Below are 24,674 nucleotides of genomic sequence, written 5' to 3' on the forward strand. Positions count from 1 at the left end.
GGACCACACCATAGAAAAGGTGGTGATTAAACACTCACCATTAAAAACTTGCTGAGAGCCGTTGTAATGCTTTTTTTCCATATAACCTGTTGTTTATTAGGTCACAGAGATCTGGACGAATGAAAAAAAACGAGTATCAGCTTATCCAAAACTTCTGTGCCCTGAAAGATTTCACTGGTAGACGTGTTTAATCGACACTTTTTTCACGTTGTAGAGTGATGGATCATGGTGGGGCGCACGTCAATACCGGAGAGTCGATACTAAATGGATGCGGATTGCTTGATGAGTAAGTAAACTCTGTGGGGTCGACCGTGATATATGTTTCTTATCCACGCCATCCATCATTTCTATAAGCTCATTTTAGTGCATGAACCCAAAATTGAAGCATATCCAAAGCTCAAGTGCACCACACCTAAGTAAAAAATGTACATTAAATACCTACGGTTGAAAATTTATCAGGGCTGCAGAAATTTTGGTTCAAGCTGATATTTGTGTTTTCCATTCATAGACGCCTGAGTGACCTTATGAGAAAGTCCGATGACAAATAAACATCACTGTGGGCCCTAGGAAAGTTTCAACGGTGGACATCATTATTCCCACTGTTTCTTGTGGTGTGGCCCACTTAAGCTTGGATACAGTTAAATTCTATTCTGATAACCTAAAATGATCTTAAAAAACAGATGGACGGCATGGATAAGACATATATATCCAAAGTGGGCCCCACAGAGATTACTCAGCACGCTATAGCGCACGGAGTCCCTAAATCCGAGTCACTTTCCACCCCTCCCTGGTGCGATTCGCTCTAGAATTTCTCCACCGTCTATCTTCCGTAAGGGCTTGAGCCGTAATTTACGACGCTTAGAAAGCTTAATCCATATACAGAACGTTTCCAGCTCTCTTCCCAGTCTTCCCTCTCCCCCTTTTTTTCCATTTTCTATCTATTCTCAGTCTTCAGCATAAAAGAATAGCAGAGCAAAGAGAGAGAACGAACCCTACTTTTTCTTCAACAATATTTCTTCATCTCTTCCCCTTTCTTGTATTTAACTTCAACAAACCCTTCAAAGCACCCGTTCTCTGAAATTTCACTAGGGTTAAAAAAACTGGCATTTCATCATACGCCTCCAGGCATGGACGAAAACAACAGCACCGCCAACAACGTCGCTAGCGCCATCACCGCAGCCCTAGACTGGAACACCTCACCCGAAGCTAGAAAAGCCGCCATTTCCTACTTGGAATCCGTACGAGTTTCAGTTATTATTATTATTATTATTTAAATTTAAATAATTTCTCAATAGCTTTCATTTTCAGGCCGTATCGTCGGTATGTATTTGAATGTGTATTTTGCTTTTGCAGGTAAAAGCAGGAGATATACGTGTTTTGGCGAATACGTCGTTTACGTTGGTGAGGAAAGATTGGTCTTCAGAGATTCGGCTACATGGATTCAAAATGTTGCAGGTTTGCGCCTGTTTTTGGCTTGTCTTTCTATCGACTTCCAGGAGAATATGGAAATTGATATCTACACCCACCCTCTTGATATGCATTCACCATTTTCTGCTTTTGATATTGTACTGTTTTAACATTAAATGTAGAAAGGAAGTATGCATATTTCAAGATTTTATGGTGTAATGCAACTAGATCATGGAAGAAACTAATCGCAATGAAGTTCAACACACCAAATCAAAAATCTGAGTTTCCCAAGGGAAAGATGCAATGACTGCCAATGCTTTATTTATAATGAGTGTTTACAAGGTTTCCTCTTTGAAATATGTCTAACATAATCTAAGGAATCTAAAATAAGATTCCTTGCTAGCCAAGATGTCTAAAATAAGAAATCCATTAAACAACAAAATCTAATAATACTTTTTTCCTAACATAAAGATATTTTCCAAACATAAAAATAGGAAAGAAAGGAAATTAGGAACAAACTAAAAATGGAAAGCAAGCCTCTTCTTGTGCACACGTGTGGGATGTGGAGCAAGTGCATCAATTTCCTCCAGCTTGGAAAAACTCAGCTCCATTGAGTTAATAGCAATGTACTGATAGATCTCCAGGTGGATGTTCTTGAAATTGTCTACTGAGATCCACGTATTGCCGGATCTAGGTCAGCTCTTCCACATGACAAGAAACTTCCGGTATCCTCCTTAATGTGTAGAAACTATCTAATCATCCAACACATCTTCAATGATTTTTTTTTTTTTGAATTGGTGTGGTACCTTAGGTATCTAGATAGCTCGTTCTTCTGCTGTCTTCATGATGTCTAAGATAAATTGCATGGTCTTCTACATTGAAAATGGGGTTGATTTTCATTTCGGGTGGAGGCTCGATCAGGTATGCACTATCACTCGGCTTCTTCAAAAGACGATAATGGCCCGTCGTTTGCTGGTGGAGCTTGGTGTAAGAGTCTGCTGGAAACCTCTCAGGTTTGAGCTAGATGACAACCCTATCTCTTTATTGAGATTGTGCAAAATGTCATTGAACATTTGCGTGCCCCTTGTAATTTTCATTACTAAAGGTGATATTCCTTCTGACTTTCTTATGTATCGCTTTAATATGCTGTGCGAAAACTTCGATGTCCTGGCTTGAGTGAGTAACAATATGAAGTGGGACTAAATTGATAGGTTGTCGAAGTCGCATGCTTGTCGCAAATTCGAAAGAACAGTCCCGTAGTGCGGTTCATAGAGCTATTATAGGCAAATTCAACTCGTGGTAACATGATCTCCCATAAATTGATATGATCGCCAACCAAACAGCGAAGCAAGCTCCCAAGACTACGATTGACAACGTTAGCCTGCCCATCCATTTGTGGATAATTAGCACTTGAGAACTTTAATTTAGTTCTCGTCTTAGACCGCAAAGTTCATTAGAAGTACCTCATAAACTTAACATCGCGATCAAATATAACTATCTTGGAAACACCATATAGACGAGTCACTTCTTTGAAGAAAACATTGGCAATGTGTAGCACATTCGATGCTTTCTTGCAAGGGATGAAATGAGCCATCTAAGAAAACCTGTTGATTGCAACTAGAGTCATAGCCACATTGAGTCTTAGACTCTTATGCAATCTTAGGACGAAATCCATGCTAATGTCTTCGCATGCAACATCTAGCATAGGTAGTGGAGTATAAAGACTAGTATTCTTCTCACTATCTTTACCTAGTTGGCACACTTGATAGTGCTGAACATTAATTTCGACGTCTTTCTTCAAACTTGATCAATAGAAATGGTCCTCAATTAGGGTTGTTGTTTTGTCGAGGCCAGAGTGATCACTGAGGCTACCTGAATGAAGTTTTCGTATCACAAGCTCTCGAAGGAACTTTTAGGATGACATAACCTCATATTGAAACATGTTTGTGACTTATTGGAAGAGCATACTTGTATACTAGGAAGACATAACCTCATATTAAAATATGTTTGTGACTCATTGGAAGCGACATGTATGCTAGGTGCAAAGCTCGTGGATACTTCGATGGATCCTCATCTCAAACTTGAGCCTTAAAAGGAGAGTTATTGGTAGATCCTGGTATGTATAGAAAACTCATTGACAAGCTCATCTATTTGACCGTCAACATACTAAATATTGCCTTTTATGTCGCGTGGTTAGTTAGTCTAGGTAAAGTGATGGGGACATCACCTGCACACGCACGCCCCCCTACGCACGTACGCAAGTAGGAGGGCCCTACTATCGACCTGGATAGATGATGACGTTTAGGGAGGGCCTCCTAGTTAGAGGACTGCGTTTTGGTCCGTTGGAGTGGACTCGATAGTCATGTAAATCCCACTATGGGTTCTCATGACCATGGCTCACTATTTTAATTAATCTAGTACCTTGGGTTTTGCTTATTATTGTTATTAGGAATATTATGGACGGTTTAGATTGCTTTGATTAGTTGTTATTTTTTGATTACTTCGTCTCCAAGTAATAGGTTGCGCGCATGGCGCGAGTTTTGGGGTATAGGGTTTTATTATAAATAGGCACCTCTTGTAGTCTTTTTTTCCCTCAATAAAGATTAATAAAATTGCTATGTTTTTCTGCTCCTCTAAATTTCTGAGTTGTGGAGATTCAATTTGGTGTGAAACCCTCAATTCCTCGAAGGGCTGACTACCGTGGTGCGAAGCCACACCTATCCTGATTCACCCCACCTTCTATCTATATTTCTCTTCTCCAACAATCATCTATGCTTCAAATCCATCCTTTATTGCAGCTGTTTTTCTTTATACAATAGATTTTCAAAATATGGCCCTGCAGGAGGGCTGAAACTTTGGCGGAGCACCACGCACAAACCATGCATCAGATTGAGCTGAGATTTGGGGGTTTTGGAGTCCATCCCTGGCCGACCAGGGCTAAGGTGACCTTTTTCTGAATAGTGGCCCCACATACGTGCGGTCGGGATCCTACGTACGTGCGGCCGGGCCATTGTTGCTGTCCACACGTGCGGTACTTCTCTGGTTCGTCTCTCTCCTCTCTTTCACTCATCTTTCACCCAAAATCCCTAAACCTAACCCTAAATTACTCAAATCCCCAATTTTATGCCCTTTCTTCAATCTTAGGGTTCCTCAAATTGAAAATTTTGAATTCTTTGGATTTGAAGAATTATTTCTGTGCATGTGTGGATGAATTTACCCTCCTTTGATTCTTGTTTGGTCTATAATTTTGATTGATTTGGCCCTAGCATGTGTAGGCCTGGATCCACATAAGATTCCTCTTGATTGAATGTTTGAATTTTTGTGTGGGATATGGAATTTTGTGTAATTGTTTCTAAACTAGTGTGATCTAAAGCCTGAAAATCTTGCACATCATACTTGAATTTCATGTCCTGCATCATAAAGTCCAAGAGCTCTACATTTAGCTGCAATTACGAGAATCCTTAGGTACTTGAAGTGTTCAATTGGGAAATGCATTATGTATAGATTTTGCGATAATCTCCAAATAACTGGTTATTTAGATGCATATTATGCAAGGTCAAGATATGATAGACGGTCAACTACGATTAATGCACCTTCTTTAATGGCAATGTGGTTACCTGGAAAACTAAAAAGCAGTTGTGGTTGCCAAGTCATGTGCTGAGGCGTAATGTGGATCAATAGTGCACACAACTTGTGAAATTGTTTGGCTTAAATTACTTCTTGAAGATTTAGGGTTCGTGGTTATTAGAGTTTGGAGATCAAGATAGGATGAAAGAGGGGTAGAAGACGAGAGATCAAGGTAAGGTGAGTTTGGAAGAAAGGAGGAAGAAAAAGAGAGATGAGAAGAGTAGGGAGACTTAGGGTGTCAGCTTTCTACGCATGATTTACTAAAATTTTTTATTATAAAAAATTACATATACACCCCTCAAGAATGCTTTATTACACAAAGACCCTTATAACTCTATATCTCAACACTCCCTCTCAAGCTAGGCATACATATCCATCATGCCAAGCTTGTTGAGAACAAACTCTCCCTTTATTTGGACAATTCCCTTAGTAAGAATATTAGCAAGTTGATTCTAGATTGTTACAAATGGTAGATACAACTTTTGAGAGATAACTTGCTCACGGATGAAGCACCTGTTAACTTCAATGTTTTTGGTATGATCATGTTGGACTGGATTTTGAGCAATACTGATAGCTGCCTTGTTATCACAAAAAAGCTTCATAGGAGAACTGGTCAGAATTCCGAAGCCTCGTAACAAATTTTTTATCAACACTAACTCTACCTTGCCATGCGCCATGGTCCTATATTATGCTTCTACACGAGATTGAGCCACTATATGATTACATCCCGTTTCTTGCTTCTCCACATGACCAAGTTTTTTCCCCACAAAAGTATCTTGTAGTTGACTTTCTGTCATTTACTTCACCAGCATAATCAACATTAATATAAGCTTTAATGTTGAGATGGTCATGATTTGCAAATAAAAGACATTTCTCTAGAGAATTCTTCAGAAATTTGAATATCCTCTTAATAGTCTCTATGTGGGGAACTCCTGGTGCCAGCATAAATCGACTTATCATGCTTACTGCGAATGCTATATCAGGTTGAGTAAGTAATAAATAGAGTAGTCGATTAACTAATCTTTGATACATTTCCTTGTTCAATAATAACTCACCCTCACTTTGGCGCAACTTATGATTAGGATTAGTGCAAGAATATGTAGAACGAACGCCTAGCTTACTAGTGTCTTTCAACAAGTCCAAAGTAGAGATGACGATACCTTTCTTTGAATGAGCCACCTTTATTCCCCAAAAATATTTCAAATTCCCTAGATCCTTTATTTCAACTTTATGTCTTTTTTAAGGCTCTTCTTGGTATAAAAGGTTGGGGAGGCTTTTAGTATGATGCTCCACGAGGCTAGGGAAAATGGTTTAATCTACGGGTTCAAGGTGGTAGACGTGGGAATGGAAGTTAGCTATCTTCAATATGCCGATGATACGATTCTCTTCTGCGATGTAGATAGGAAACTTCGTCTGACAACCTTCAGAAGATTGTCGTTTGCTTTGAAGTAGTTTCGGGCTGGGCCCTAATGTTAACGTCATTAAAACTGAATTGTTGGGGATGCACGTGTCAGATGAGGAGTTATCGCAATTGGCAGATGTCTTCTGGTGTAAGCAAGGAGCTTTTCCTTCCTTCTGTTCCACTACGTGACTTGAGGGGTTCCAATGGGTAATGACTTCGGTGTATGGTCCATGTGCGAAAAATCTATGCAGTTAGTCGTGGGAGGAGCTAGACAATGTTAGGCAGAAATGAGTGGTCCCTTGGTATGTTGGTGGCGATTTTAACATTGTTCGGTCTTCTTATGAGAAGTCCAATTGGGAAACATCACCAACAACATTGCCTGTTTTTCTGATTGGGTGAATCGACATCAGCTAGTGGACTTGCCTATGGAGGGGGTTTGATTCACCAGTTCAAATGGGCAGGAGCATGTCACTATGTCATGCCTCGACAGATTTCTTGTTTATGCTGATTGGACAGCCTATGGTGGCTTTTGATCATTGGTCGATTGTCCTTGAGGTTCTGGATGAAAATTGGGGACCTAGTCCCTTTAGATTCGAAGCGACATGGTTGGAGATCAACAAATTCGAGCAGTTGGTGGTAGACTGGTGGGGATCTTTTGGGGTGGAGGGTTACGCTGAGTTCAGATTATACAGGAAGTTGAAGTTATTGAAAGAAAAATTGAGGTTGTGGAAGAAGAAAAGTCTTGAGGGCAAGGGAGGCTGAATTTGAGAAGATACCTGAACAAATCCACGAGCTGGATCTTTTAGAAGAAAATGGCTCCATGTCAGAAGAAGACAGGGATAAGAGGAATGATCTGTCCCTAAAATTTGCGCAAAAGGCTAAAGAAGAGGAGATCAAATGACTGTAGAGATTAGGGCTTTATGGCTCAAAGCGGGTGATATGAACACTCGTATCTTTCATAGTATGCTAGTGTTGAGGCACGGGGTAATAAAATCAGTAGCTTGTTGATTGATGGTTCTCGTATTTCGGATAAGGATAGGATTTCTGATTCTCTTACATCCTACTATACAAATCTCTTATCTGCTGAAAAATGGGGGAGGCCATGATTCGATAGTAGTCTCTTTAACCAGATCTTTGTTGAAGCAGCTTCGTCCCTTGAAAACCCTATTGTTGAGGAAGAAGTTTGTGCATCTTTATGTTCGATGTGCGAAGATAAAGCTCCCGACCTTAATGGATTCCCTATATTATTTTTTTCGTAGAAATTTTGGCTCGGAGGGGATGTCATCGATTTTATATCGGAGTTTTTTGGGCGGGTTCATTTTGCTTCCTTAATCGTGTTGCTTCCCAAGGATGAAGGTGTCGAGTAGTTGAAAGGTTTCTGGCCAATCAACCCCGTAGGAACACCTCAAGACATTCTAGCGAAGATTCTCGCCTCTAGGTTCAAGGAGCTTCTTCTTAAAGTGATCTTAGACAATCAGGAGCCTTTGTGGCAGGTAGACAGATCTTGGACAACGCCTTGATAGTTCATGAATGTATTGATGTCAGGTTTAGGGAGATAGAGTGGGCTAGTGTGTAAACTTGACATTGAAAAGACCTATGATAATGCCGACTGCAAAGCTCTTAGCGTGATGCTTTGTAGAGGTGTGGAGTTTGGGTTGTTCCAAGGTTTCAAGGTAGCAAGAAATGGGCCCCATATTACCCATCTTCAGTATGTGGACGGTACTTTACTTTCCTATGATGCAGAGGCGAATGAAGTTGATAATCTCCGCAAGTTGACAGTTTGTTTTGAGGCAGTTTCATGTTTGAAGGTTAATATTGCAAGATCGGAACTTCTTGGCATCCATGTGGAGGGAGGAGGAACTCTAGACTCTTGCTGGCATTTTTGGTTGTAAAACCGACTCTTTTCCTTCCACCTATCTTGGGTTGCTACTTGGCATTGGGAAACCAACTATTCACCTTTGGGATAGGGTTGTAAAGAGAATTGAAAGGAAGCTTGCTTACTGGAAGTGTTGCTATATGTCGCTAGGAGGTCCCTTAACCATTATCAAGTAGGCTATCTCTAATATGGCCATTTATTTCTTGTCGTTATTCTAATGCCCAAAGATGGTTCTTTCAAGACTTGAAAGGTTGAGACGAAAATTTCTTTGGAATGGCGCTAACGAGAGGAAAAAGTTCCCTCTCCTCAATTGGGACGCAGTGTGGTGCAGGACAACTAACCACTTGCTCTAAAAGCTCGAACTGACAGAGCGTGGCGAATCAATCCCTTTATCTCATAGCCCAGGTCAAGCCTTTGGGCCCCACTTCACGTGGGTCTTGCCTCACACGAGCCACCCGCCTCACATGGGCCACCCACCCCGAGTGTTCCCCCGCTTCACACTTGCCACCCTACTCGAGCCCAATGTGAAAATGCCCCCGCATTAATCACCATCGGTGAGGAGTCTCGAATACGAGACCTCCCGCTTTGATACCACTTGACGTAGGACAACTAGCCACTTGCTCTAAAAGCTTGAACTGATAGAGTGTGGTGAATCAATCCCTTGATCTCATAGCTCAGGTCAGGCCCTCGGCCGAACCCCCTCGTGGGCCCCACTTCACATGGGCATCCCCTCACACGGGCCACCCATCTCACACCAAGGTGTTCTATTGTGGTAACGCTGTCCACCGTTACCGATACGGTGTAACGGCCGATACGAGGGAGTAACAACCATTACGCCCCCTGCATCGGTTAGAAAATTTTTTTTTGGTCAAAAAAATCTTAAAAAAATCCATCAAATTCAGAAAAATCTAAATATTCCAAATATGCATTCATTTATGATTTTGAATATGTTTATGTTAGTGTAATGGTCCACTCTTTGGTGAGAAAGCTGTTTTGAAGAGAGCATATGGTAACTAACATCTCCATACAATCTCAGGTAGACCACTAGTAGGTGAGGCCTTGAATGTGGAGCTTACCTTGATGTATGTGTTGCTAACTCATTTTAAGGCATAGTCTAAAAGGTGAGGCAGATTCAAATCTTAGGTGGACCACACCATAAGAAATAGTTGTGATTGAATATCCATTATTAAAATCTTCCTATGGTCCACTGTAATATTTATTGGCCATCCAACTTGTTGATTACGTTATACAGACCTGGATGAAGGGAAAGCACAAATCTTAGATTGATCCAAAACTTTTATGGCCCCTAAGAAGTTTTGAACGGTTGGCGTTTAATCAACATTGTTTCCCATGATGGTCCACCAGCCTCATTTTTTAGCTCATGCCAAAAAATGATCTGGCAAAATGGATGGACGACATGGATAAAACCCATACATCATGATGGGGCCTAGAGAGCACCGTCTAGTAGCCATTGCGTCAACGCAATCTGTGTGGGTGAGGTTGTGAGCATAGGGCCCCCCTTAGTGTATGTGTTGTATATCCATGCTGTACATCTGTTTTGCCATCTCATTTTATGGCATGGTCCCAAAAATGAAGCAGATGCACATCTCAGGTGGACCACACCACATGAAAAGGTGGTCGTAGAACACCCACCATTAAAACTTGCCAAGGTCCAATGTAATGTTTATTTGCCATCCAACATGTTGATACCCATGGATCCGCATGAAAGGGAAAACACAAATAGCAGCTTGATGCAAACTTGTGGCCCCCAAGAAGTTTTTAATGGTGGAAATTCAATCCATGTGGTCACTTGAGATTTTGATCTGCTTCATTTTAGGGATCATGCCCTAAAACTAGCTGGAAAAACTGATGGACGACATAGATATACAACACATACATCAAGGTGCGTCCCATAAAACAGTGCGTGCACTTGGCATAAAATACCACCGGAGTATTCATTTTATATATATATAAAAGCATGGCTGTGAAACAGCCACATAGCCTCCTCTCGTTTAAAGAGAGAGAGAGAGAGAGAGAGAGAGAGAGAGAGAGAGAGGGCATTGCCGGCTCGCAGCAAGAAGAAGCGGAAGCGGAAGTGGATGAAGATCCGCAGCTGTAGCTGTAGCATGCGCAGCTACAGCCGCAGCCGCAACCCTAGCCGCAATAAAAGAAGAAACGAAGAAGGTAAGTCCTTTTTTTGATTTTTTTTTTTCATTTTCTTTTGATTTTTTTCCTGAAAACACTGATACGGGGTAACGGCCGTTATGGTCTGTATCGGCCGTTACGGCTTGCTTTTTCAGGGCCACCCCGTTTCAACCTCGCAACACGTAGCGGTATTTGTCGTTACCATTACGTATCGGCCGTTACGGCCAATACATAACCGATTTGGCGCACCTTACCTCACACAGGCCGCCCATCCCAAGTGTGCCCTCGCTTCACAAAGGGCATCCCACTTGAGTCGAGTGTAGCTTGAGCTGATAGAGCGTGGTGAATCAATCCCTTTATCTCATAGCTTAAGTCGTGCCCTCGACTAAACCCTCCTTGTGGGCCCCACTTCACATGGGCCCACTTAACATGGGTCTCACCTCACACGAGCCACCCACCTCGAGTGTGCCCCCATTTCACACATGCCACCCCACTCGAGCCTAGTGTGAAAATGCCCTTATATTCATCACTCTTGGTGAGGAGTCTCGAATGCGAGACCTCTTGCTTTGATACCACTTTTGACACAGGACAACTAATCACTTGCCCTAAAAGCTCGAACTGATAGAGCGTGGCGAATCGATTCCTTTATCTCATGGCCCAGGTCAGGCCCTTAGCCAAACCCCCCTCATGGGCCCCACTTCATATGAGCCCACTTCACATGGGCATCACCTCACACGAGCCACCCACCTCACATAGACCGCCCACCCCGAGTGTGCCCCCCACTTCACACAAGGCATCCCACTGGAGCCCAGTGTAGCTCAAACCGATAGAGCGTGGTGAATCAATCTCTTTATCTCATAGCCTAGGTCAGGCCCTCGGCCAGACCTTCCCTGTGGGCCCCACTTCACATGGGGTCTTACCTCACACGGGCCACCTACCCCGAGTGTGCCCCCCGTTTCACATAGGCCACCCCACTCGAGCCTAGTGTGAAAATGCCCTTGCATTACAGTGTGTAGGCCGATTAAGGAAGGAGGGGCATGAATTAAACTGTTGGGGGGCTACAAATACCACATATTATTGGGTAAATGGGTTTGGAGGTTTGGAGTAAAGGAAGGGAAACAGTGGAGAGATGTGGCGGCGGCTAAGTACGTAGGAATGCAACTGGTTGGATCAATACTCATGCCTCAGTGATAGACTCACAAGAGTTTCAACACGAGGTCATGGGTTCGAGTACCCATTGTGGTGTGAGTTTGTGGGGGTGCAGGTGTGTGTGTGAAAAAAGAAAGAAGTGCAACTGGTTCGTGAAAACTTCTTCGTTGTACCAGGCCTTTGCTATTTGGAGACCGGTTGCATCTACTGAACATATTGTTCATAGGGGCATGTCCTTTGCCCTGGGAAAGGGGCTCCGCATTTGCTTCTGGGTTGACGTTTGGTTTGGTGATCAAGCACTACAAGTTCTATTTCTGAGAATTGCCCGCTTGGCTCTCGACTGATTCGTTGCAGTGGCGGATTGTTACTCAGTTATTGGGGACTTGATCGTTTGGCTGCCTTCATGTCATAGAGATTTATTGGACACTGATATTATTGAGTTCACGAGCCTCCATGAGACTAAGGAATGTCAAGTTTGACGGGTAAGAGGAAGATTCTATTTTGTGGGCCATAAATGCTTTCAGGAAATTTTCCATTAAATTACTCTATAGTTTGGTTTCAGACCCAAGGCAACATCTCCCCCTCCATCCGTTCCAACTTTAGTTTTTGTTTGATTGGTGTGTCGTAAGAGAATCCTTACTATCGATGATTTGTAGAGGAGGGCTATGATCCTTCCCAATATTTTTTTAATGTGCATGGATAATGAGGAGTCAATCAACCACCTCTTTATTCACTGTCCCTTTGTCGCAAAGTGTGGAGCCACTTCCTCTTCATGTGTTAGATGGATTTGGTGATGCTGGCGACTATGGAAGATCTTCTTAGGCTTGGAACGAAGGAGGTGTAGGGAACTTCGGAAAAGCAATGTGGAGATTGCTTATCATGCTGGTGTTTTGGGCAATCTGGGGGGCGAGAAATGGGTCTTGCTTTAGAAATGTTTGAGTGGGGGCTGAGGATTTTATTAGAAAAGTTGCATTTTATTTAGAATGTTGGGCTTTTAACCATTGATAATCTTCAAAGGTGATCTCTTATCATTCCCAACTTATGCTTGATGTGCATTGGGGATTCGAAGAAGATCGACCAACATTTCATTCATTGCCCTTTTGCCCGTTGAATTTGGGAGCACTTTCTTCTTCTTTGTCATACATCTTGGGTGATGTCGAAATCAATTGACCATCTCTTGTGGGCTTGGCATGGAGGTATGACAGCTAAATCTCATAAAGCAGTTTAGAGGTTTATCGCGATGGGAATTTTTTGGGTTATTTGCTAGAATCGGAACAGTCGGTGCTTTCAGAATAAAGGTTCTTCAGTTGAAGAGGTCATTTGTTTAGTGCAAGTGAATGTTTCAGAATGGACTTCTTATGTAAAAGCAGTCAATCCTGCCGATCTTTCTTCTTTGTTTTTGTTGTGGTGTTGTTATATTCGTTCCCCCTTTTTAATCAGGCTTCTTAACCTCCAATCTTTTCATATGGCTCAACAAATTGTATTGAAGTCACCTCCCACTATCCACGGGGCATTGAAGTCTGAACCAATCGTACAGAGATCATTCCTAGTCTTTGATTTCCCCAGAATCATTTATTGTCACCAAAATATCATCCACATAAACAATCACATTGGTTAATCTTAAAAGAAAAAAAAAATCACAATGGTTGTCAATTGTCCTCGTTGCTTTACATAGGGAATGATTGACTCTAGGCATAACTTGTCCTCTTGATAGCCTAATTGAACCTCTTGAACTATGGCCAATTTTTTTTAAAGTTCTTAAATAGACTTCTTCAACTGGTAAACTTTTCCTTCACTAACGGCGAATTTGAAATTAGGTGAAGGAGCCATATACACTCTCCTTCAAGTCTTCATGAAGGAATACATTTTTCACATCTAGCTGAGAAAGAGGTGAAGGAAAGTTGGCAGCAAGGGACAACAATACACACGTGGAGTTTATTTTGGCTATTGCAGCAAATGTTTCCTTGTAGCAATCCCATAAGTCTGAATGAATCCCTTAACAACAAGTCAAGTTTTATACCTTTCAATGGATCCATCTGCCTTGTGTTTCACTGTGAAGGCCCATTTGCAACCCATTGGCTCTTTTCCTCTATGTAAATCTGCCAGTTCCCATGTGACATTTTTTATTAGAGCCCTCATCTCCCATCATTGCTTCATGCCACTTTGGATTGGAAACCGATTCTTGGAATCTGGAAGGCAAAGACACAAAATAATTCAAAGACAAGACATAATAATAGGTAGGAGACACAAATTTATATGAAACAATTTAGATATAGGGAGCGAAGTACATTGACGCCTCTCTTTCCTTAAGGCATTGGGAAGACTAGGGAACATAATTCATGGACATAGGACACATATTACCTGGTTCTAAGGAAACAGAATTAGGAGGTGGGTCTCAGTGATCACCCCTTTCTGGTGTCTTGAATACGCTCAGAGTTCCTTTGCCGTATCAGTGGTAGTATTAGTAGAATATTCTGAATTACCTGAGGCATCCGTTTATGGATTGCAAGGAACAGGAACAGGTAGAGGACAAGCTGGACAAAGATGCCTCTCTTCCTTCTCATGAAGCTCCCCCGCAGAGAGGTGGGCTTACTACAAAAGAAAGGGATGAATTAAAAAAGGTGACATCCGTAGTAATAAATCATTTTCCAGACATAGATCAAAACACTTGTATCCTTTTTGAGTGTAGAATAACCCAGAAAAACACCCCAGATAGTTTTTGGATCTAATTTAGTCCCAAAACATGAATAAAACACACATCCAAAGACATGAGGAACAATGAGCGTAGGCTGATTTGGACAAAGAACTTGATAAGGAAATTTTAAGTTCAAAACTCTAGAAGGCATACAATTTATAAGATAGGCAGTCACAAGCAGTGTTCAAAATATTGGTATCGTGTTACGTATCGCATCCTTGGGATATAGATACGTATTGGTTATCGCATGGGATATATCGTTTGTATCAGGTAATTTATCGCACATTTTGAGAAACATGGGTAAACATTGGGAAAATGGTTGAATGTTTCAATGAAACTTCAGGGATTGTTAGGAAAGACCTTAATATACACTTTTAAATCATAACATCTCAAAAAAGAAGTGTACATAATAGGTTTCCTTTGCATAGGGTCCTAAGCTATGAACTGTCTGACTGAACTAATGCAACTATATTCAAATTAAATGCATAACATTTAGAGAAGGAAATTTCGAAAAAAAATAAAATATTTTAATGAGTTTGGAATGTGAAGAAATGAGGAGAGGGATAATTGATCATTAAGATTGATATTCCCCTTTTAAGAAATGGATGAAAGGGATCCATCTACTACTCTCATTTTATCTCTTCCAGATGAAATATTATAGCAAGAAAAAATGGCTGAAAGACCTCTCATATGATCAGACGCACCTGAATCAATGATCCAGGGCATGCTGGATGATGGATGATCGACAAGGTTAGCGAATGCATGTACACTTGCTTGAGTAAAGGAAGTAGATGCAGATGGACTTTCCTGTTGAGTGTGGAAGACAAACACTCTGGAGTTGATGAGGATGGCCCAGAGAAAGAAGCAGATATGATGGAAGAGGTAGAACCTGAGGACTGGGGAGCAGATACAGTAACAAGACCACTGGATGAAGATGACTGTCCAGACTCCAGAGTGGTTGAACGTTGTTGGTCTACCATGAAGATCCCAACAAATCTCCCGTGTACGCCAAGTTTTCCCACAGTGATCACATTTCAACTTGTTCTTCTCATCAGGCATTCTATTATTCTGATTTGGTCATTTTCCATCTCAAGAGGTATTAGAGGAAGCTGCTTCAAGAGAAAAATGATCATTATGAGGAAGAATTGGTTGCATAGCCTTCTTCTTGCTCTTCTCACTTTGCGCTAGAGAATAAACTTGGTCCAATGAAGGGAGTTCATCTCTTCCCAAACTCTGCTCCCATGTCATCTCATATTCAGTATTCAACCGGGCTAAAAAATCAAATATTCTGTTCTGTTAAACCTATATGTGATGTTTTTCCTATCAGCCTTAGTATCCCATTGTAATAACTAATAGTGATCTAGTTCTCGCCCTAAGTTTTGAGGAGTGGAATCATATATAGTCAAACTTTTATCTCCCTAATGAATAGTAGCAATTTCTTGATGTAACTAGCATACATGAACAATATTCTATCGCTGAGAATAAGTTCAGGTAACTTTATCCCAGATTTCTTTCTCTGTCTGTAGAAACAAAAAACCTCTACTGATTTGAGGTTGCACAGAACTAGGTAATCACAACATCATCATCAAAATTTCCTGTTCCCACTTATCATATGAGGAATCTTCCATACTCAGTTCTCTAACTCGGCCATTTACATACCCTAATTTTCCTCGATCACTGATATACATCGTGACGGACTGAGACCATTCAAGGAAATTTGTGCCATCAAACTTCACAGTTGTGATTTGCACACTAGGGTTGCCGTTGCCATAGATACCTATGGTAGGAATAGGATTTGAATCCCTGGACATGGATGCAGATGAACTGGTGGCCCTAAATCTTGAAGCTGACATTTCCCATCTGATTGAATGCAACAGATTAATCACCAAAGCATCTTTACAACAGTAGATTTGACCCAAACACAGTTTGTGCAGTATTTATAAGGCTCAACACAAGAAATCAACAAATCTGACAAAAAACAGGTAGAAACAACACTTTTTCCTTCCAACTTTTTTCATCACAAATCTTTTAAAAATGAACGAAGTGAACTGATTCTTGTTCCTAGGAATGGCAATTGATAAACTGCAGCAAATCAGTGCAAAAACTTGTACTAAAAATTGTTATGGGAATGCATGAACAAGAAATAAAAACCGATCCACTGTACCTGGACTTCTTTATTTCACAAAAAAAACCCTCACATATTGAAAAATGATGAAAAAGGCGTAAAAAATCTTGATAAATCATTCCATCTTGAATGCCGCATTTTCTTCCTTTAAGAGATCTCTTTTTTTTTTTTTTCGAGAGAGAAATGGATGGGAAGAGAATATAACACAGCACAAAGGTTTGCACAAAAGGAGTGATCAGCAGTGTTAGCTGCTGGGACATAAATGGCCCATTCCGAAAAAACACATTTAACTAGCTGAATGACCCTATCAGCTGAGCATTTCTTGTTCTGGAAACATAAATTGTTTCAGTCCTTCCAAATGAACCAAAATATTCCCATAATGACAAGCCGCCAAACTGCTTTCTGCCCTTACCTCCCCCATGCGAAGCCCACAGAAGCCATTGACTTCGGCTCACCTAAAAGATATGAAAGAGGAGAAGGAAGTAATCCCGAGCTTTGCGGGCAAAAGAACAATGGATGAAGAGATGGTCAATCATCTCCACATCCCTCATGCACATTAAGCAAATGTTGGGGATGGTAAGGGATTTCTTTTGAAGATTGCCAATGGTTAATACCCTCTTCTTTCCCACTAACCAAACAAACACAACAACCCTTGGAGGAGCACCATAAGACCATTGATGGAAAGGGTAGGATGTCAAGCTAGCCAGCTTGGAAATCAAGTTATGGCACGATTGCACTGAGAAAACAACCAAGCTATGGCCTTTCCAAATCATTGCATCTTCTTCAAAGGGGGAAGGCATGTAAAGAGATAAATGTTCAAGCAAGCTAATAAGTGCCTCAACTTCCTCGTCCATGAGATTCCTTCAACATGGGGGCGACCAAACCACAGTCATAGCATGAATAGAGTAACAATGATCCACAAGAATAAACCAGTCCATGGCAAGACTAGCTATTCTTGCGAAAAGCTCTTTCAGAGGATGATCTTCACACCCCACGTTGATCCAGAAGCAGATATGATTATCCCTTCCAAGAGAAAAATAAGTTTCTCCAAGAAAAATGTGCTTGGTTGACATAATTGCCTTACACGCGCTAGAAGCACGTAAAGAGAGGAGTGCTTTATACTTCAGTCGCCCACCTGAGAACCATATTTGGAAATAAGAATTTCCTTCCACAATTTGCTCACTTCCGACTCGAATCTCTAATGCCACTTTCCGAGAAGAGCCACATTCATAAGATTCAAAATTTTTAGGCTGGCTCCTCCCTCAATTGGCCTACAAGCGTTTTCCCCATTAAGCAGGTTGATTTTTTTTCCTCGATCCCCTTCCATAGGAAATCTCTTTTCATCCTATCTAACTTTTCCAGAACTGATCGAGGACATTTAAACAAAGACAGAAAGTAAACCAGCATGTTGGAAAAAGCCGCTTTAATAAGAAGCAAATGACCTCCTGACGATAAGTACCGATGCTTCCAACTAGAAAGCTTTCTTTCAGCCATTTTGATCATCCTGTCCCATAAATGTTTTGTCAGCTTCCCAATACAAAGCGGCAACCCGAGATAAATGGAAGGAAAAGAACCACTTTTGCATCCAAAGACGTTTGCCAACTGCAGCAAGTCTTCATGTTGAACATGAATCCCTAACTTTTCGCAGTTAGAAACACTGACATAAAGACCCGTGACTGCTTCAAAGCATATCACAATTTTCCAGAGGTTGTCTACTGATGCTCTGTTTGCATCGCAAAAAAAATCGTGTCGTCTTCATACTGAAATGAGAAACTTGCACCCCTGCCTCTACAACTTTGAAGCTGGATATCATACCCTTTTCCTCTGCTCTATGCAATATGCTGCTAAAGGCTTCCTTGATCACCACAAAAATTACAAAGATAGTGGATATCCCTGTCTAATACCGCAAGAAGACTTGACGAAATCATATGGAGACCCGTTGATCAATATGGAAAACGAGGGAGATTGAACATAAGATTGTATCCAAGTTGTCCATTTAGCATCGCAACCCATGTAATCTAAAAAATTCCAGTCAGCATGATCGTAAGCCTTTTCAATCACTAGCTTGCACTCCACCCCATTCTTCTTGTCTGTGTCTGAAATCAATGCATTTGTGAACTATGAGGGCAATATCAAGAATCCGTCTTCCTGCGATAAAAACACCCTGGTTTTCCGAGATCACCTTGGGGAGAACACTTCTAAATCTTAGAGCAAGGATGTTGGCTAGAATTTTATAGGGCCTTCCTATGAGGCTTATGGGCATGAAATCTTTTAGCAGTTCGGCTCTTTCAATTTTGGGAATAAGGGCCATAAAGGCTGGGATGTGGAATCTTTGGATCGAACGCAACGCTCGGTGTTTTGACTACAAGTGCTCATCTATTAATCGGTTAGCGAGGAGGGTTAATAGGGATGTAGTCGAATGGGCTTCCAGGCGTCTTAGGAAAGATTTGAATGTAATCTGCTCTTTTTTAGAAGTGTAGTCTGTTCTTGTTTGTATTTTTGTCTTGACATTTTCAAGCTGTTTTTTAATTTAATTTATTCATAACCCTTCAGAAAAAAGGTCACTCCTGGAAAGATGGCTTTTATAAAAAAAATTCTGAAATGAAGTCTATCACATCTTTGCTAACCATCAGACAAAACTTTTGAAAAAGCAACATTGGAAAACCGTCAGGATCATGGGCCTTATCTCCGCACATGGAATCGATAGCTTCTTTCGCTTCGTCTTAAAAAATCGGTTTCTTAAGAGAATCAACTTCCACAACAGAGAATTTGGGAAATTCAAGGTTATTTAGCCTTAGTCTTCTTTAAGAAGTAGGAGAGAGCAAGTTTTTGTAGAACCGGGTGATGGAATCGCATATTTTCCCCTTTTCGGTAGTTTGAGATCCATATAGCACCAAGTTACTGATTTTGTTAGTCCGACCTCGAGCACTAGCTATATTATGTAAGAAACTTATGTTCTTGTCTCCAGTCTTTAACCATTGGGCCCTGGATCATTGTTGCCATTTGATTTCCTCCTCTTTAGAGAAAGAAGTATTTTTTTTTATAGATAGAGCTTTCCTTTCTTCCCTTTCTAATTCGGACAATTGACCTGCTTCGTCCTTAATATCTAGCTTGTGAATGTTTATCAAGATAGATTCAAATTCGACTTCTCTAGCCCCCAACACTTCCTTTTTCCTAACTTCAATTTTTTTTTTTTCTTTTAATATCCTGAGCTTTCTGCTAAGCCTACAACCCGCATAGCCTTCCACAACAAATGAAGATCACCATTCCGAAACCAAAGCCTAAAAGCCTTCTATTTCAAACTAGGCTGCCTCGAAGCTGAAAGGTCTTGCTCTCCAATTTTTTGTTCAACACCTCCAAAACGATTGGCCTATGGTTAGAAATTGGCCTAATCAAATCTCCCTAATTAACAAAGGGGAATCTTTTAAGCTAGTCCTCGGAGACAATGAACCCGTCGAGACGCAGAGGAATAACGTTCTCCTGATTGTTGGTCCATGCGCGAGGCGATCTTGCCATCCGCACACTGCTGACGTCAACCATGCGGATTAATGACATCAACAATGGGTCCCATCAAAGATAGTCTCAAGCAGTGCCTTGAATTGGCTCTGAAACCAAGTAGAGTTTGGTGATCAAAATAGGATCAAAGAGGGATGAAAGATGAGAGATCAAGGAAAGGAGAGGTTAGAAGATGAAGAAGAAGAAAAAGGAGGAAGGGAATAAGAGAGATGAGAAGAGTAGAGACACTTAGGGCGTTTGTCCTCTACCCATGATTTATTAAAACTTCTATAAAAAAATTACATGTACACCCTCAAGAATGCTTTATTACACAAAGACCCTCATAACTCTATATCTCGACATGGTTCAAGGTCTAGTGACTTTACATTGTGATAATCAAGCTATTATATATATTGTCAACAATCTAATATTTTATGAGAGAACAAAGCACATAGAGGTTGGTTGTCACCAGTGTTCGAAAATCGGTATTGCGTTACATATCGCATCCTCGAGATACAGATACGTATCGGTTATCGCACATGATATATTGTTTGTATCAGGCAATTTATCACACTTTTTGGGAGACATGAGGAAACATTGGGAAATGGTTGAAAATTTTAATTAAACTTTAGTGATTGTTAAAAAAGATCTTAATACACACTTAAAAAAAAAAAAAAAAAGATAACGAGAAAATTTATTGAAAAAAGGGAAACAGGAAACAAAGAGGGCCGCTGAGATAGCAGAACAACTAGGAAATTAAAAACAAAAGGTCAAGACTAGAGAGCCCATCAACTAAAATAGACCACTCAGCAACTAGATGCGTCGCCCTCTGCCAAACTGCATAAACCGAGGAACTTTTGTTGTTGAAACACTTGTTATTTCTTTCTTCCCAAGCAGACCACCAAATTGCAAGGAGCATCATACACCAAACCCGAGTTTGGTTTTTTTCGAACTTGATCCCGTGCCAGAATGGCAAGCGTGTGAACGGAGATTGCGGAAGACAGGTGCTGATCTTGAATTTGCTGAACAGGGTCATCCAAAGGTTGGAAATAAACTGGCAATGAATAAGGAGATGCTCAATCGACTCTTCCGCCTTCATGCAACACAGACATACATTAACAATTTGCATGCCTCTTTTCCTTAAATTATCGACAGTGAGGATCCGTTTCCTACCAACCAGCCAGGCGAAGCAGATGAATTTAGGAGGGGCGGGGTACTTCCAAATGAACTGAGCGGAGCGAACTGATAGGGAAATAGGCTGGCAGAGAAGAGAGTGGAGAGATTTGACCGAAAAGGAGCCAGACTTCTCCTTGAGCCAAATCGGTCTATCCCGAACCGCGGTGTTCGGAGTCATTTGGGACAGACGATTGAGAAGCTCCACATATTCATCAACTTCCCAATCGTGAAGATTACGAGTGCATTCGACAGACCAGACAGTACCGGTAGGATGAGATTCATAGCATCGAGCGACAGGGATGGATTTATCAGGGCTAAGCCGATAAATTTTCGGGAAAAGGAGTTTGAGACGAGCATCACCCACCCACTTATCGTCCCAGAAGTTGATGAGAGCACCATCGCCAAGGCTAAATCCAGTGTTAGCAATGACATCCTTCCTAGCTCTTAAGATCCCTTTCCAAACAGAGGAGGCTCTATAGGACGTAGAATCCTTTGTCCACCAGTTACCTTGAGAAGTGCCGTATTTTCCTTTGATAATAGAGTTCCATAGGGCATCGTTATCTAAGGCCAATCTCCAGGTCCATTTGCCAAGAAGCGCACGATTCATGGATTTCAAGTTTCTGATACTAGCACCTCCCTCCCGAAAATGTTTGCAGACGTGGTGCCAATCCAATAGGTGGAACTTCTTCTGAGAATCTTTATCACACTAGAGGAAGTCACGACGAAGTCTGTCAATCTGTTGAAGAACTGAGGAAGGGCATCGAAATAGAGACATGAAGTAAACTGGTAAATTTGAGAGAGCCGATTTGATAAGCGTTAGGCGACCCCCCATGGAGAGGTAATGACATTTCCATTTGGCTAAAAGCTTCTGAAATCTGTTGACCACTCTGTCCCACATATTAATAGGAGGAGGACCAACAGATAAAGGCAGGCCCACAAAAGTGGAAGGAAAGCGGCCATCCGAGCAACCTAGGCTAGTAGCGTGAGAGGACAGTTCTTCATCCGAGAGATTAATGCCATAAATTTTAGACTTTGATAAATTGACTTTCATCCCCGAGACTGCCTCAAAACAGATAAGAGAAGCATGAAGATTTTCGATATAAGTGGGAGCTGCTTCGGAAAGAATTAAAGTGTCATCAGCGAACTGAATGTGAGAAATAGGGTTAAGGACACCCGGCATAGAAATGCCTTTGAGAATTCCGAGTTGTTGACCACGGGTAAGCATCTGCGAGAGGGCTTCGCCAACTAAAAGGAATAGAAGGGGGAATAGGGGGTCGCCTTGTCGGATGCCTCTCGAGCTTTTAAAGAAGCCGTGCGGGGATCCATTGATGAGAACAGAGAAATGGGCTGAACCTATGCAGGCCTTGATCCATTGTCGCCATCTAATCCCGAAGCCCATTCGCCCCAACCTAGCCTTGGATTCAAGATCAAGAGCTCGTCGACCTGCCGATTGCGGGAGCTGCTTTCACCTGGACTAATGGGCGCAGAAATCAGATCCAATTCAGACTAGATAGGTTCCTCCTTTCCCCTGATTGGTTGGAGGCCTTCCCTTCTACCATTCAACGGGCACTTCCCAGAACCACTTTTGATCACTGCCCCATAATGCTGATGTTGGAAGACCTCAATTGGGGCCCGAAGCCTTTTTAAGTTTAATTCGTCCTAGTTGCAAATCTCTGGCTTCCATCAGAAAGTTGAATAGTGGTGGCCTTCCTGTCATTCAGACGGTTATGCTGGGCATAAGTTGCTATGCAAACTCAGGATGTTGAAAGAAAAGATTAAAGCTTGGAAAGAGGTAGATATGCGCAATCGTGAGGCTGAAATGGATACCCTTCTCTAGGAATTACAGCGTATTGACTCTGACGCAGAGGGTGGCCCTCTAACGGATGATATATTAAACAGGCGTATTCAAATTATTCAGTCCATCTCCAATAGAGCTCTCGAAGAAGAAATTTCCTGGAAAGTCAAATCCAGGGCTAGGTGGATTTTTGAAGGCGACAGAAATACAAGGTACTTCCATACCATTGCTAATATGCGTTCCCGTGCCAACACTATTCTCTCCATCTCTATCGGTGGCGTTCAATCTGAAGACAGAAAGGAAATATCAGATCATGCGATTCATCATTTCAAGGATCTCCTATCTGCCGATTCCTTGAAAAAGCCTAACCTCGATGGCCTTGACTTCAAATCTCTTGACGATCATGATGTTGCTCTTCTTGAAGTTCCTTTTTTTGAAGAAGAGGTTGTTCTGGCCTTACGGTCCATGGGTGGTGATAAATCCCCAGGCCCTGATGGCTTCCCTATGGCGTTCTTTCAAACCTTTTGGGACCTTCTCCGACATGATATAATGGACTTCTTTCACGAATTTTACCACAGGGGCAGATTATCGAAAGGTCTTGGTGCTTCTTTCATTGCTTTAATTCCCAAGGTCGCTGGTGCTAATTCCTTTGCCGATTTCCGGCCCATTAGCTTAATCGGGGGTCCCTACAAAATCCTGGCCAAAGTTTTGTCTCTCCGTCTATCCTCGGTTATTGATAAGATTATTTCCAGGTCTCAACATGCTTTCATCAGGGGTAGACAGATAATTGATTGCTCGCTGATCGCTAACGAGTGCCTCCATGCCTGTTATAAATCCGGATCTAAATTCATCTTCTGCAAGCTGGATATCGAGAAGGCGTATGATCACGTTGACTGGGCCTTCTTAATACACACTTTTAAATCATAACATATAAAAAAGAAGCGCACATAATAAGTTTCCTTTGTATAGGGTCCTAAGCTATGCGCTGTCTGACTGAACTAATGCAACTATATTCAAATTGAATGCATAACATTTAGAGTGTATGTGACGATCATTTCATCAAACACTCCTAAATACTTCAAAATTAGTCTCGATTGACAATTGGTGAAGAAAATTTTTGAAAATATAATTTTTAATTAAAAATTATTTTTTTGAAATTGATAAGGACTTAACAAATCAGTAGGTCAGCCCTCATACATGCCTGATTTCATGTTTGGAGGGCAACATTGCAAGCAATTTAGGAGAAATTGGGGAAATTTCGAATTTTTCCTAAATCGGACCACTTGCACCAAAAATTTGAAATTAGAGTGTATGCAATGATCATTTCATCAAGTACTCCTAAATACTTCAAAATTAGTCTCAATTGATAGCTGGTTGAAGGGAAATTTTGAAAAAAAAGAGGAGAACATGAAGAACCAATGGATATCAAAATCAAAGCTCCAACTCCATGATTTTTCATGCAAAACATGAAGAACCAATGGATTTGTAACTATTTTACACTGATTTAACATAATTTCAACAAAAAAAGGTTAAAAAATTGAAAATGCTCATTGGATCGAACATGTGGGATATATTGTCATTATCTATGCGTTTTGTATCGCACAGGTTGGATACAAGATATATAGTGGGATATATCGGTCGATATCGTTGACATTTAAAACATTGGCTGCCACTTCATTAGAGATAAGATCTTTCAGAAGGAAATCAACACTTTGTATATGTTATCCCATGATCAGGTTGAAGATTTATTCACCAAATCACTTGGGAAGTCTCAGTTCGAAA

General features: G+C 41.3%; 1 protein-coding gene across 1 annotated transcript in view; it reads left to right on the top strand.

The window, feature by feature from the left end:
* The first annotated feature begins 860 nt into the window (after window positions 1-860).
* LOC131225368 (protein HASTY 1) overlaps window positions 861-24,674 on the top strand; it is a 109,792-nt gene continuing 85,978 nt past the window's right edge. The window contains exons 1-2 of the mRNA XM_058220892.1: window positions 861-1,238; window positions 1,354-1,455. Of these exons, the coding sequence (XP_058076875.1) occupies window positions 1,128-1,238; window positions 1,354-1,455 (213 nt within the window). The 5' untranslated portion in view covers window positions 861-1,127. The remainder of the gene's footprint in view (window positions 1,239-1,353; window positions 1,456-24,674) is intronic.

This window comes from Magnolia sinica, chromosome 14 (genome assembly GCF_029962835.1).
Source record: "Magnolia sinica isolate HGM2019 chromosome 14, MsV1, whole genome shotgun sequence".
Taxonomy (NCBI): domain Eukaryota; kingdom Viridiplantae; phylum Streptophyta; class Magnoliopsida; order Magnoliales; family Magnoliaceae; genus Magnolia; species Magnolia sinica.